The sequence below is a fragment of the Myotis nattereri genome (assembly GCF_964212035.1).
Source record: "Myotis nattereri genome assembly, chromosome: 8".
Classification (NCBI taxonomy): Eukaryota; Metazoa; Chordata; class Mammalia; order Chiroptera; family Vespertilionidae; genus Myotis; species Myotis nattereri.
In genome coordinates, this window is record NC_138083.1 from 53,298,455 (window position 1) to 53,313,384 (window position 14,930).

General features: G+C 43.8%; 1 protein-coding gene across 1 annotated transcript in view; it reads left to right on the forward strand.

Annotated features, from left to right (window-relative positions):
- The first annotated feature begins 7,278 nt into the window (after positions 1 to 7,278).
- Positions 7,279 to 14,930, forward strand: part of ZNF236 (zinc finger protein 236) — an 80,216-nt gene continuing 72,564 nt past the window's right edge. Inside the window, exon 1 of the mRNA XM_081097582.1 lies at positions 7,279 to 7,387. Within this exon, the coding sequence (XP_080953708.1) occupies positions 7,333 to 7,387 (55 nt within the window). The 5' untranslated portion in view covers positions 7,279 to 7,332. The remainder of the gene's footprint in view (positions 7,388 to 14,930) is intronic.

Sequence of the window (14,930 nt, forward strand, 5' to 3'; positions counted from 1 at the left end):
GGTTGCCAGGGGTTAGGGGGAGGGAGGGATGAATAAGTGAAGCACAGAACAATGGTGCTGATCTCTGATACCATAATGGTGGGTATGTGACATGCATTTGTCAAATCCATAGGAGGCACACCACCAAGAGTGAACCTTGAAGTGTGGGATTTGGTTAATACTAATGTATCAATATTGGTTCATTAAATGTAACAAATGTACCATACTAATGCAAGATGTTATCAATAGGAGAAACTGTATTGAGGGGGAGGAGGGTACAAGGGAACTCTGTACCAGCTGGTCAATTTTTCTGTAAATCTAAAAAATTCTACCAATTAAAAAGAACTCACAGTTGTTACTCAATAAATAGATGTTACCTATCATTATTAGCAGCCAGTGTGTGCCAATCACTGTTTCAGCACTGGAAGTCAGGCCTGTGTAACAAATGGCAGGACTCTGGGTTGCTCCTGCCAGTGCTGGCAGCATCATGACTTGCCACCAGGTGGCGCTCCTCCCTCTCCCTCTCTTTTCTCTCTCTCGTTCTCCCCCCTCCCTCCTTCCCTCTCTCTCCTCCTGAAACACATCCTGAAGAGGGAACCAGCTGGAGTGTCATCCTCACCATGGGCCAGGCCACAGCAGCTCAGGTGCACTGACTCTGGAGTAGCCCAGAGCAGTCTTCTTAGCCTTTTGGGGTCTTGGTAGGTGGTGAACCATGGTGACTGCACCCATACACTGTATAGGAGGGTGTGGCATCCTATCCTTTCTTTTCTTTTTTTTGGTTACTCCTCAACTGAGGATATTTTCCTACTGATTTTTAGAGTGGAAGGGAGGGGGAAGACACAGACACCAGGCCCAGGGATCCGGCCTGCAACTGAGGTATGTTCCCTTTGACTGGAATCGAACCCAGAACCCTTTAATCTGTGGGCTGGCACTCTATCCACTGAGCCAAACCTGCTAGTGCCATCCTGTCCTCTCTCAAATATGGCTCACCTCACAGAGCTGATTGCAGGCATCAGTGAACTGCACAAGTGAAGCTGGGCTTGCTAGTGAATTAACAGAGCACTTTCATTTTTATTACAGCCACGTGTAACTCTCTCACTTGCAGTCCACGGGTGCAGGAAGGCCAGCCCTGAGAGTGTGCTCAAGGGCCACTGGCTTCAGCTTTCATCCACCGGACTCATCCTGGAAACAAAGCACTGAGTGTTTGCTGTTCAGGGCCCAAGCAGAAAGCCGTCTAGAATATGAAGACTGCCTGGGGACCTCACAGAGCCACCAGCCCAACTTTCTCATGTTAGTGTCGGAGACCTAGAAAGGTAAAGGGACTTTTCTGGGGCCACACAGCCTGGCACCTGCATTTCCTGTGAAATCTATGGGAGAAAATGTGTTGGAGGTTTTTAAGCTTTACAGGGCAACTGTCACCCCAAATCGTTGACTACGGAACCTGCTTGTGTAAGCTGAGTGTGTGTCTAGAAGGGTGTATGCAGTTCACAGTGCAACTTGGCAGGTGCAAAGGGGTTATTTGAGGTTAACAGGGTGGCAGAAAGACTGTTTACATAAAACCTCTTAGTTCTAACGAGGAATAGAATAGATGACGGTTTCCTGCCTCCAAATATGAGACACAATTAAGACCTTATCTGCTCAGGAGAAAAGTGATCAGACTGTTGCCCCACCCCCCACCCCACAATGAAAACAGCTTCTCTAATTTTCTGGATGCTATTAGCCAAGGCTGGAGGCTGGTGGGCCTGGAAAATGCTGAAAGGTAACATCCCCATGGAACACTGGCAGGTGTGGTGTGTTTTTGTTTAAGCGGAAGTGTACATGTAGGTTACACTGTGGGACAAAAATCTATGCCACTCAGGTTCACACTGCCCTGCACACTTTCTGAAAATGGAAATTCAAAAGATTTAGAGTGCCATGAGACAACCCAAGTCTCCATCTTCTTTCACTAAATGGGGCTGATAGCTGCAATGCGGACAAGAGTCCATGCAACTGTGTCAGAAGGGATATACTTAATCGTCCCTTCCAAGGTTTATCACCTTTTCCCAGGAAATCAGCTGTTGATGAGTCTGCGGCCACAGTGATTCCATGACTGACAAGAAGCCGCAAGCAGTAGGAGGAAAGAGCATCTCTTAAGTTGCTGGTCCAAAATGACTGCGCCCTTTCTGAGTGAGCATGTTCCATCTTCTACCACCTTCTACACTAGCAACGGAGTCGTAGTAGAAATAGATGCCTCTGCCTTAATCCTTGGTGCAGGGAATAAAGAAAAAATATAGTCATGGACTCCAGAGGACAGGAGGCTGGGATCTGGGCATAAACACGGAGAGTGGAGATGGAGCTGGTTTAGGTAAAGACCACATGGAAAAGCTCTGGGCTGCAGATCTGAAGGTCTCTGGAGAACTCTATTTTGTTGTCAATGAACTGTAAGCAAGAAAGTTACTTTCCTAATGGAATGTACTTAATGCCACACTTGAAGTGGTTAAATGGTAAATTTTATGCTGTATGGTTTCACCCCAATAAAAAGAAACAAGCAGCAGAGTTATTCTCTATTGAATGGGCTGTGGAATCTCCTTTGAAGTGCATCTTCCTTGCTGACTTACACAGCAGGAGGAATGTCAGATGTCTCCTTGAAGAGGAGGAAATGACTGGGGTGCAGAGCCCCCCCTTGGGCTGTGACAGGAAAACCAAGGCTTTGCTACTTAGTTGTGTTTCTCAAAATGCAGACCAAGCACAGGATCTTCTGTGGAACATCCATGCCAAGACTTGACACAATGTTCATAGCAGTTTCACCTCCATCAGGCAAGCACAAGGGTGAGGCAAGAGGAATATCTAAACAAATGTCAGTGGTCGCCTTTTTAAGTTTTATGAAAGAAAAGAAACAGGAGAATAAAATAGGAAGCCCTACCATAAATCTGGTTGGAATTCCAGGAGAAAGAATGCAGCTAAGGCCATATTTTAGAAGTAATTCGTGAAAATTCCTTATGAATCCCTGAAAGTATAAATGAAAAGAATCCACACACAGGCACTCCAAGATGAATCTGCAAGACACCAATGGTGGAGAGAAGGTCTCAAAAGCTTCAGTGAAGCCCTGGCCTATGTGGCTCAGTGGATAGAGTGTCAGCCTGCGGACTGAAGGGCCCAAGGTTCGATTCGGTCAAGGGCATACGCCCAGGTTGGGGGCTTGATCCCCAGTGGGGGGTGTGCAGGAGGTAGCCGATCAATGATTCTCTCTCATCATTGATGTTTCTCTCCCTCTCTGAAATCAATAAAAGTATATATTTTTTAAAAAGCTTCCATGAAAAAGGTGATCACCAAAACAATGAAGACTGATTCTTTGTCACTGATGAGAAGCCAAGCTGAAAACAGAATATTTTCAGTAGACTGAAAGAAAATAATTCAACATAGAATTATTTAATTAGAAGAAACTATCTTTAAGAATAAGAGCAATACAGAGGCATTTTCAGGTAAACAAAAATTAAGAATGTTTGCCACAGGTCATGCTTACTAAATTAAATAGTAAATATGTATGAGACAGAAAGAAAGAAGAGGTCAGAGATAGGAATGTAGAATACAAAAAGAACGGAACATCTAGGTATATCTAGACAAGTTAAATTACTACGTAAAATATCTTCTGCAGTTCAAAAGCAGGATTAAAAAGAATAGTATATAAATTAAGAGCAGGGTAAAGATATTGGTTAACATTATATTAAATATCATCTTTAAATGTCTATGTACCCTTGGGAGAATATTGTATATAATTTTCAAACTAGTGAAGGGGGAAAAGTAGAATGAGAAAAAAAATCAATCTAAAAGAAGGCAAGAAAATAGAGAAAGGTAAACTTACATGACTTGGGACAAATTGAAAGCGAAAAATAAGATAATAGATAAATATTTTTTTATACTGTATTAAAAAAACACACCCATACTATATAGATAGTATGTTTATAAAAATAAGCCAAAACACAACTTGGCATAACCCAAAAGTCCATTAACAATGGATTGAATGAATAAACTAGCATAGTCTTACAATGAAATACTATACAACAGTGAAAATAAATTAAAGCTATATGCATCAGCATCAATAAATTTCACAAGCACAGTATTGAACGAAGACTCAAGACACAGAAGAATTCACAACAACTTTAAGAAAAAGGTCAAAAATTGGACCAATTGACTAATACTGCATTTCTTTAAAGACATCTAAATAGCCGAAACCGGTTTGGCTCAGTGGATAGAGCGTCGGCCTGCGGACTGAAGGGTCCCAGGTTCGATTCCGGTTGGGGGCATGTGCCTGGGTTGCGGGCACATCCCCAGCGGGAGATGTGCAGTAGGCGGCTGATCGATGTTTCTCTCCCATCGATGTTTCTAATCTCTGTCTCTCTCTCCCTTCCTCTCTGTAAAGGATCGGTAAAATATATTTAAAAAATAAATAAATAAAGACATCTAAATAAACTGTACAACCATACAGTCAAGGGAATGATGATGCAGTACCAGGAGAGCAGGTACTTCTGGGAGAGGATGTCCTCAGGGAGGAGCAGATATGGACTTCCAGGGTGTTGACCCTGTTCTCTAGCTGTGCTCTGTGTGGTTCTGGGAAGCATATGTTTTATACCTCCTTTTTTAATGTCCAATATAGTTATCAATTTTAAAACAAAAGGAAGAGCAGCCTTCTATAGAATTCTGAGACGTCTAGGAGGGTAAGTCTAGGAAACCAACCTACATACACCCTACCAAGACTGAATCATGAAAAAATAGAAAATTTGAACAGACCAATAATGAATAGAGATTGAAAAAATAAAGGCCCTCCCACCAAAGAAAAGCCTAGGACCAGATGGTTTCACCAGTGAATACTATCAAACATTTAAAGAAGAATTAACACCAGTCTTTCTCAAAGTCTTCCAAAAAATTGAAGAGAGGGAATACTTACAAACTCATTTTGGGAGGCCTGAATTACCCTGACACCAAATCCAGATAAGGACACTAAAAGAAAACTATAGGACAATATTCTTGATGAATATATACATTTATATGTGTTTTTTTGGAAAAAAAAAATACTAACAAAATGAATTCACCAGCACCTCGAAAGGTTCATACACCATGACCAAGGGTAATTTACCCATGGAAAGCAATGCAAATCAATAAATGTGATATGCCATATTGATAGAATGAAAGATAGGGATCATACTTTCATTTACATAGATGCAGGAAAATCATTTGACAAAATTCAACATCCTTTCAAGAGAAAAACTCAAGCAATTTGATATAGAAAAATGTCTCAACATAATACAGGCCACATATGACAAACCCACAGCTAACACCATACTCAATGGTGAAATGTTCAAAGCTTTCTTGCCAACATCAGGAACAAGACAAGGGTGCCCACCCTCACCACTCCTAGTCGACACTGCACTGGAAGTCCTAGCCAGAGCAATTAGGCAGGAAAATGAAATAAAAGGCATTCATATCAGAAGGGAAGTAAAATTGTCCGCTGATGATATAGTTGCTATGTGTATGTATGGTAAAAGAAACAACAGGGATATGGTGATAGGGATACAGATATCTTTTAAGGATGAGAATCTGGTAACTGATCATGTCTACTTCTTTATTTGGGACAAGAAGTCTGGAGTTCCATTTCCTATTCACCTTTTATAACTACATAGGACTTTATTCTTTACTTTTGATTCTTTACTTTTTCCCTTCATCCACATGTACCAATTGCTTCAAATTACTTTCAGAACAAATTAGGGTGTACATTTATAAACAAATCATCATAATCCAAACTGATTTGTAAGTGGCCAAGGATTCTTAAGATCTGCCTCCAACCTATTTTCTTAGCCTTATATCCCAATCCTACTCTAATATGCATATGGAAATACTGTCATATTGTATCTAAACTTACGTAGATTTCTGCTTTGATACAACTAGTTATATAGGATTGTCAGTTAAAATTTGAGACTTGGATTTGCCTACAGTTTATGTAGCCTGAACCAAATTAAATCCTTTGAACCTCAGTCTCATCTGTAAAATGGTACTTACAGGATTGTTGCAAGGATTAGAAGTATTTTATGTAAGAACTATTTAAAAGCAGCAGTTAATAATTATGAAATCCCATTAGCCATTCACTGGCTGGCTGATGTTAGAAAAGCTCTCTGAGCTTGTTTCTTATTATGATTATCTGCCTAGTTTTTTTCAGGAATTGGATGAATACATGAAAACATAATTGAAGATATAAAGCACCTCACGTTTGAGATTTTTAGTTAATTTTAGCTTCCCCCCTTTACCTGTTGCCTCCACCTGGAAAGTCCTTTCTTACCAACCGTTTACTAAGATTGAGTTGAGATTCTTTCCTATTTTTCCAACGGTTCTTGCGTTATCTCAAGGTTCTCCGTGGATTATTTAAACCTCCATTATAATATGTTGACTAGTTTTGTGTCTTTCCTGCCTCGTGGTTCCAAGTTTTGTAACATTAGGTTTGTATTCCCTCATATCTTGCATGTGGTTGATCATTACTTATTGCCTTGAATTCCTTCTTCAGAGACTAGGTGACTCCTTGCTTGGGGCTTGAGCCAATCATCACTCCCTCCACAGCGCAGCTGCTTCACCTCCGGGCGCCTGCCGTCCCGTTTCCGTGAGAATGTTGTGGGAGTTAGAATGGTCCATAAGAAAGATCACCACATGTGGAACCATGTGGCTTTCCTGTACTCCGTGGGAGGGCGGCACACGGCGGCCTGGGTGCGTGTCCTCGGTCAGGTCCCGGCTCTGGGCTCCGGGCTCCCCAAGGCTTTCCTGACTCCGCAAGGTACCGGCACAAGGGCCCTTCCTCGGTGGGGTTTTCCCTTTTACCCCGGTCACCCACCTGGGAAGCTTTCTCAGCCCCCGCTGCCCACAGAGAACTTTCTTCCTCACAGCCCCGAAGGCTGTCCCAGCGGGGGAGTCTTCCGGCCACACGGCGGGTGTCCCAAGTGCGGCCGGCCGTCGGGGTCCGGGCTCCCAGGTGACGCCGCTCGCCCTCCGACGCACCAGGCCCGAACGCGGAGCGCGCATGCGCACGGCGCCCCTCCCCGCCCCCACCGCGCGCCGGCTCCTAACGCCCCCAACACGGCCCGCCGGGCCATGGAACCCGCCGCGGTGGGCGCGGTCCTAGCGCTGCCGTTCGCCTTCTCGGGCGCCTTCCCCCCGTGGGCCGGCGCGCGCTCGGCCGGGGCTCGGCGGCCGCCTGGGCCGCTTCGCCCGCCTCCACGCTCCGCCGGGCGCGCGCCGCGTCCCCGCGGCCTGTCCCCGCGCGTGCGCGCTCCGCCGAGCGTATGTGTGTGAGTGTGTGTGCGGCCGAGGGGTGGGCCGCCGCCGCCGCCTACGATGCCGCGGGGCCGCCCCCCGAAGCCCAAGGAGAGCAAGGCGCGCGGCGACACCGGTAAGCGGCCCCGGCCGGCCGCCGCTGTGCCGCTCCGCGCGAATATAGTCCCCGGATGCGGCGCGTGGGGCTCCAGGAACGGCCGGGCCAGGCGGGGCGGCGAGGGGTCGGGCGGGCCGGGGCCGGGAGGGCCGAGGACGCCGCTGCGCCCGACCGTCCTGCCACAGCCGCTGCCGCCCGACTGCCGGCCGCAGGCGCGGGCGGAATGATACAGCGCGGCCCTCCGCCGGCTGGGCCTACTTTCCTGGGCCGGCGGCGGCGGCGGGCCGGGGGCGAGGTGCACGCCGCCCTCCTCCTCCCTCCTCCTCCTCCCTCTTCTCTCCTCCCCCTCCCACTTCCCTCCTCCGCCCTCCTCCCCCACCCCTCTCCCTCCTCACTCCTCCCTCCACCCTGTACCCTCCACCCTCCACCTTTCTTCACCCTCCTCCTCCTTCCCCCTCCCGCCCGGCCGGCGCCCTCCACCCGCCCGTCAGCGGGGATCGCGCCCCGCCCTGCCCGCCGCCGGACTGTGGAGGCCTGTGGGTGCTGGTGCCCGCGCGGCTGGCGGGCTGGCGGGGCGGGGAGCCGGGGTGACAGCGCGGCCCTTGGTCTCCCCAGGCCACAGGGCCGCACCAGGCTCCCCGCCTCTGGGACGTGCGGTCCTGAGACCGACGCGCCAGGGCATAGGCGGAGCCCGGTTGTGGACTCTGTGCCCCTGTCCTGCAGGAGGGATGCTCAGGCTCCCGGAGCACAGGTGCAGGTGGGGGCTGACGCGCACCTTGCCCATGCTCTCCCTGAGGCCCTCAGGGAAGGGGGTGCAGTGCAGATAGGGGAGTTAGGGACACGCTGTGAAGGGCCAGGGTGCAGGCATTCCAACCAGGACTGACCCTTCATGTGGCCTCGAGCGTGGGCCACTGACCATGTGCACCGCCGTACCTGGGTCATAGTCACCCCACTTGTCATTGGTGGTGGGTGGTGGCTGTGCATTTACCTTATCTTGTTAATATGCCTCCCGCCAGAAATCGCATCAGGCGCACTATCTGGGTCACCTGGAAGAAGGCTCAGGACACAGAAGGACCCTCCTGTCCTACCATGTGGCACAGGCGGTCACCCGGTTTTCCACAGCGCCTGGCCCTGCCCACCTGGCTGTGGAGGCCTGGCAGGTCTGTGGCTTCACCGCAAATGTGTGTTTCCCCGGCCCCTATGCTTGCCACCTGGCAGTCATATGTCCCTCAGGTGCACTTCTGTAGGAGCCTTAATTGGTCTTAGCTCCTCTGTCCTGTCAGCCTCAGGGTCCCCTTAAATGTAAATCAGGGGCACACTCCCTGGTTAAAACTCTTGAATGGATTCCTCCACCCCTTGACCTTGAAATCCAGGGGCCTCAGGGGTCCTAACTGCTGTGGCCTTGCCCAGCTCTCTTCTCAAGAGTCCCTTGTGGTCAGATGCCACAGTGTTTCTGTGCCCCCGGCCTTGCTGTCCCCATGCGGAGAGACTACCTCCCCTCTCCCGCTGTAGGTCTCAGTGCTTCCTGAGCTTTCCCTCTTACTGTTGCTCTGTCTACCACGGTGGTTCTCAAAGTGTGCTTTGGGGACCCCTGGGCGTCCCACACACTTTAGGGCTCTGCAAGGAAGGCATTTTCACAGCGATACTAAGACTGGCTTTGTGACTTGCTTCCCATTTGCACTAATCATACAACAGCAATGAGGTCTTAGCAGGAATCACGGCGGTGGTGGCACCAAACTGTGAGGCTGCATTATCTTATTGTATTTCACTCACAAACAGCATGTTGCAACTGGGTGAGTTCAGAAACAGACATGGGGATCCACCTGTCATTGAGGGAGCATTAAAAAGTCTTATAAGCCTGGCTGGTATGGCTTAATGGTTGAGCATCTACCTATGAACCAGGTCAAGGTTTGATTCCTGATCAGGGCACATGGCTGGGTTTGCAGATTTGACCTCAGTAGGGGGCGTGCAGGAGGTAGCCGATTAATGATTCTCTCTCATTATTGATGTTTCTATCTCTCTCTCCCTCTCTCTTCCTCTCTGAAGTCAATTAAAACAAATTATATATATATAGACTTGTAAAAGTGAAAACTCTTCTTACTACTTTTTTGGAGAGTATATTTTTCATAAAAATATGTAAAATAGATTTATTTTTAAGTGAATAAACATTTAAAAATTGCTCGGTTTTAATTGCTAATAGAGCAAATATCAACAGATATAATCTATGTAAACTTAAGGTTTTTGAGTTCTCGGTAATATATAAGAATGTAAAGGGGTCCCAAGACCAAATCGTTTGAGGACCATTTCCTCAGTTGACTCTTCTAGTAATGTTTCTTATAATCTGATTTTTTTTGTCATCCATTATGAATTTTATTTCTAAGAAAAACCTGGAAGGTAGGTGGGGATTTTTATAGATAGGGGAACTGAAGCTCTGAGAGGGAAAGTGATTTGGAAGGTCCACCCAGCTAGTGAGTGTCAGGGTTGGGATTCGAATCTACATTTGAGTCCAAAGTGTGCATTTCACATTGCTCTGCCTTGATAAATATAAAGCCCCATGTATGGGTTCATTACTGTATTCAGCAAATATTTTAAAGCACTTTCTGTGACTTGTTGGCTCTCTTCTGGTGGCTGAGGTTATGAAGTTCAGCTGCAGAGACAAGACCTCTGCCCTGGCTTGTCAGCACAGTGTTCCATGCTGGTGGGAACAATCTGTGGCAGCAGGGAAGTAAGTCTGGGCTGCCCAGAAAAAATGATGTCGAACAGAAACCTCATGAAATGTTTAGGAGCGCACCTACTCCTAATTACTCAAAGTAGTACCGTATTACCAAAACTGTACTAACATAGTAATTATACAAAAGTTGTAGGAAATACTAAAAACCTGCAAGTAACAGGATTACTTCTATTATATTCTAAAATATATTTTTTTCCTCTGGCTCTATTTTTGTTCATCAGTTTATGTTGTTCATTATATTCCACAAATGAGTGAGACCATGTGATATTTATCTTTTTCCGACTGGCTTATTTCGCTTAGCATATGCTCTCCAGGTCCATCCATGCTATTGCAAATGGTAAGAGTTCCTTCTTTTTTACAGCAGCATAGTATTCCATTGTGTAGATGTACCATAGTTTTCTAATCCATTCATCTGTTGATGGGCTCTTAGGCTGTTTCCAAATCTTAGCTACTGTGAATTGTGCTGCTATGAACATAGGGGTGTATATATACTTTCTGGTTGGTGTTTCTGAATACTTGGGATATATTCCTAGAAGTGGGATTACTGGGTCAAATGTGAGTTCCATTGTTAATTTTTTGAGGAAATTCCAAATTGTTTTCCACAGTGGTTGCACCAATCTGCATTCCCACCAGCAGTGCAAGAAGGTTCCTTTTTCTCCACATCCTGGCTAGCACTTATTGTTTGTTGATTTGTTGATGATGGCCATTCCGACAGGTGTGAGATGGTACCTCATTGTCGTTTTGATTTGCCTCTCTTAGATGATTAGTGACTTTGAGAATGTTTTCATATGTCTCGGCCTTCTGTAAGTCTTGAAAAGTGTCTATTTAGGTCCTTTGCCCATTTTTTGATTGGAGTATTTAATCTTCCTTTAGTTAAGTTGTATGAGTTCCTTGCAAATTTTGGAGATTAAACCCTTATCAGAGATAATATTGGCAAATATGTTCTCCCATGCTGTGGGTTTCTTGTTGTTTTGTTGATGGTTTCTTTTGCTGTGCAGAAGCTTTTTATTTTGATGTAGTCTTATTTGTTTAGTTTCCATTGCCTTAGGAGCTTTATTGGCTAAGATATTGCTATGATACATGTCTGATATTTTGCTGCCTATGCATTCTTCTAAGATTTTTATGGTTTCCTGTCTTACGTTTAAGTCCTTTATTCATTTTGAGTTTATTTTTGTGAATAGTGTAAGTTGGTGGTCTAGTTTCATTTTTTTGCATGTATCTGTCCAATTTCCCAACACCATTTATTAAAGAGACTATCTTGACTCCATTGTATGTTCTTGCCTCCTTTGTCAAATATTAATTGAGCATAATGGCTTGGGTCGATTTATGAGTTCTCTGTTCTATTCCATTGGCGTATATGTTTGTTCTTGTGCCAGTACCAGGCAGTTTTAAGAACAGTGGCTTTGTAATATAGCTTGATATCTGGTATTGAGATCCCTCCTACTTTGTTCTTCTTTCTCAGGATTGATGGGGCTATTTGGGGTCTTTTTTTATTCCATATGAATTTTTGGAGAGTTTGTTCTAGGTCTGTGAAATATTCCATTTGTATCTTAATGGGGATTGCATTGAATCTATAAATTGCTTTGGGTAGTATGGACATTTTGATGATGTTAATTCTACCAATCCATGAACATGGTTTGTTCCTCCATTTGTTTATGTCTTCCTCTATTTCTTTTTTCAATGTCCTGTAGTTTTCTGAGTACAGGTCTTTTACCTCCTTAAGTGTATCCTGCTACATTGCTGAATTCATGTATTAAGTCTAGTAGTTTTTTGATGGAGTCTTTGGGGTTTTCTATATACAATATCATGTCATCTGCAAATAATGACAGTTTTACTTCTTCTTTTCCAATTTGGATGCCTTTTATTTCTTCTTCGTCTCGTTTTATCGCTATGGCTAGCATTTCCAGTACTATGTTGAACAGGAGTGGTGAAAGTGGGCATCCCTGTCTTGTCCCTGTTCTTAGGGGAAGTGGTTTTAGTTTTTGCCCATTGAGTGTGGTGTTGGCTGTAGGTGTGTCAAAAATGGCCTTTATCATGTTGAGATATGCTCCCTCTATTCCCACTTTGCTGAGAGGTTTTATCAAAAATGGGTGTTAGATTTTGTTGAATGCTTTTTCTGTGTCTATTGATATGATCATGTGATTTTTGTCTTTCAATTTGTTTATGTGATTTGATTTGCGAATATTGTACCAGCCTTGCATCCCTGAAATAAATACAGTTGATCATGGTGTATGATCTTTTTAATATATTGCTGGATGCGATTTGCTAATATTTTGTTGAGGATTTTAGCATCTATGTTCATTAGGAATATTGACCTGTAATTCTCTTTCTTTGTAGTGTCTTTATCTGGTTTTGGAATTAGGATAATGTTGGCCTCATAAAGAGTTTGGAAGTGTTCCTTCCTCTTGGATTTTCTGAAATAGTTTGAGGAGTATAGGTGTTAGTTATTCTGTGAATGTTTGGTAAAACTCCCCTGTGAAGCTCTCTGGACCTGGGATTTTGTTTGGTGGGAGTTTTTTGATTACTGCTTCTATTTCATCAGTTGTTGTTGGCCTATTCAGGTTTTTTTTCTTCCTGATTCAGTTTTGAGAGATTATATTTTTTTAGGAATTTGTCTATTTCATCCATATTGTCCAGCTTGTTGGTATATAGTTGTTCATAGTATTTTCTTACAATCCTTTGTATTTCTGTGGTGTCAGTGTTTACTCCTCCACTTTCATTTCTGATTTTATTTATTGGAGTCCTCTCTCTTTGTTTCTTGATGAGTCTGACTAATGGTATATCAATTTTGTTTATTCTCTCAAAGAACCAGCTGTTGGTTTCTTCAAGTTTTTGTGTTATTTTTTAGTCTCTATGGTATTTATTTCTGCTCTAATCTTTATTATTTTCTTCCTTCTACTTACTTTAGGTTTTTCTTGTTATTCTCTTTATAGTTCTTTAAGTTGTAGGGTTAAATAGTTCATTGCTGATTTTTCTTGTTTTTTTGAGGTATGCTTGTAGTGCTATGAACTTCCCTCTCAGGACTGCTTTTGCTGTGTCTCAGAGATTTTGGGTTGTTGTGTATTCATTTTCATTTGTTTCCAGGAAGTTTTTGATTTCTTTCTTGATTTCATTGGTAATTCATTCATTGTTTAATAGCATGCTATTTAGCCTCCATGTGTTTGAATGTTTTGGGGTGTTTTTACTGAGGTTGATTTCTAATTTCTTTCCACTGTGATCTGAGAAGATGCTTGATATGATTTAAATCTTCTTGAACTTGTGGAGACTTGTTTTGTGTCCTAACATGTGGTCTATCTTTGTAAATGATCCATGTGCACTTGAGAAGAATGTATATTCTGCTGCCTTGGGGTGAAATGTTCTACAAATGTCAATTAAATCCATCTGATTTAATTTTTATTATTTACTTATTTATTTTTAAAATATATTTTTATTGATTTCAGAGAGAAAGGGAGAGGGAGAGAGAGATAAAAACATCAATGATGAGACAGAGACATTGATCTGCTGCCTCCTACATGCCCCCCACTGGGAATCGAGCCCACAACCGGGCATGTGCCCTGACCTGGAATCGAATCATGACCTCCTGGTTCATAGGTCGACGCTCAACCAGTGAACCTCGCAGGCTCTGCCCAGTGTGTCCTTTTAGAGTCTTTGTTTCCTTGTTAAGTTTCTGTCTGGAAGATCTATCCAGTGAAGTCAGAGGGGTGTTAAAATTCCCTACTATGACTGTATTGTTGTCGATCTCTCTGTTAAAGTCCTCTAGAAGTTTTTTTTATATATTTAGGTGCTCCTATACTGGGTGCATAAATGTTTACCAGGGTTATATTCTCTTGTTAGATCAATCCCTTTAGTATTATGTAGTCACCTTTGTTGTCTCTTGTAATGGCCTTCATTTTAAAGTCTATTTTGTCAGATATGAGTATTGCTACTCCAGCTATTTTTTTTTTCCATTTGCATGGAAAATTATTTTGCATCCCTTCACTCTCACACACTGTGTGTGTCTTTTGTTTTAAGGTGGGTCTCTTGTAAACAGGATATAGTTGGGTCACGTCTTCGTATCTATTCAGCTACCCTACGCCTTTTGATTGGAGCATTTAATCCATTTACATTTAGGGTTATTATTGATAGGTACTTATTTATTGCCATTTTAATTCTGTATGGCTAGGTTTCTCTCTCTGTTTCTTCTTCTCATTACAGCAATCCCTTTAGCATTTCTTGTAATGCTGGCTTGGTGGTGATGTACTCTTTTAGCCTTTTTTTTTTTTTTTGTCTGGGAAGCTCTTTATTTGACCGTCTATTTTGAATGAAAGCCTTGCTGGATATAGTAATCTTGGTCTCAGATCCGTGCTTTTCATTACCTTGAGTACTTCATGCCATGCCCGTCTGGCCTGTAGAGTTTCTAATGAGAAATCAGGTGTCAGCCTTATGGGAACTCTTTTGTAGGTAACAGTTTTCTTTTCTCTTGCTGCCTTTAAGAATCTCTCTTTGTCTTTAATTTTTGGCATTTCAATTATGATGTGTCTAGGCATGGGCCTGTTTGGGTTCTTCTTATTTGAGGTTCTCTGTGCCTCCTGAACTTGTGTGACTTTTTCCTTTACCAGGTTAGGGAAGTTCTCTGCCATTATTTCTTCAAACACCTTCTCTATGTCTTTCTCCCTTTCTGCCTCTTCTGGCACACCTACTATCCTAATATTGTTACCTTTCATTATCCCTCCCTTAAGTTGTCCTCCTGTTTTTTAATTTTTTTTTTCTTTTTGGTTCTCTGAGTGATATTTTCAACTCTGTCTTCTAATTCACTGATTCGATCCTCAGCTTCACCTAATCTGCTGTGTA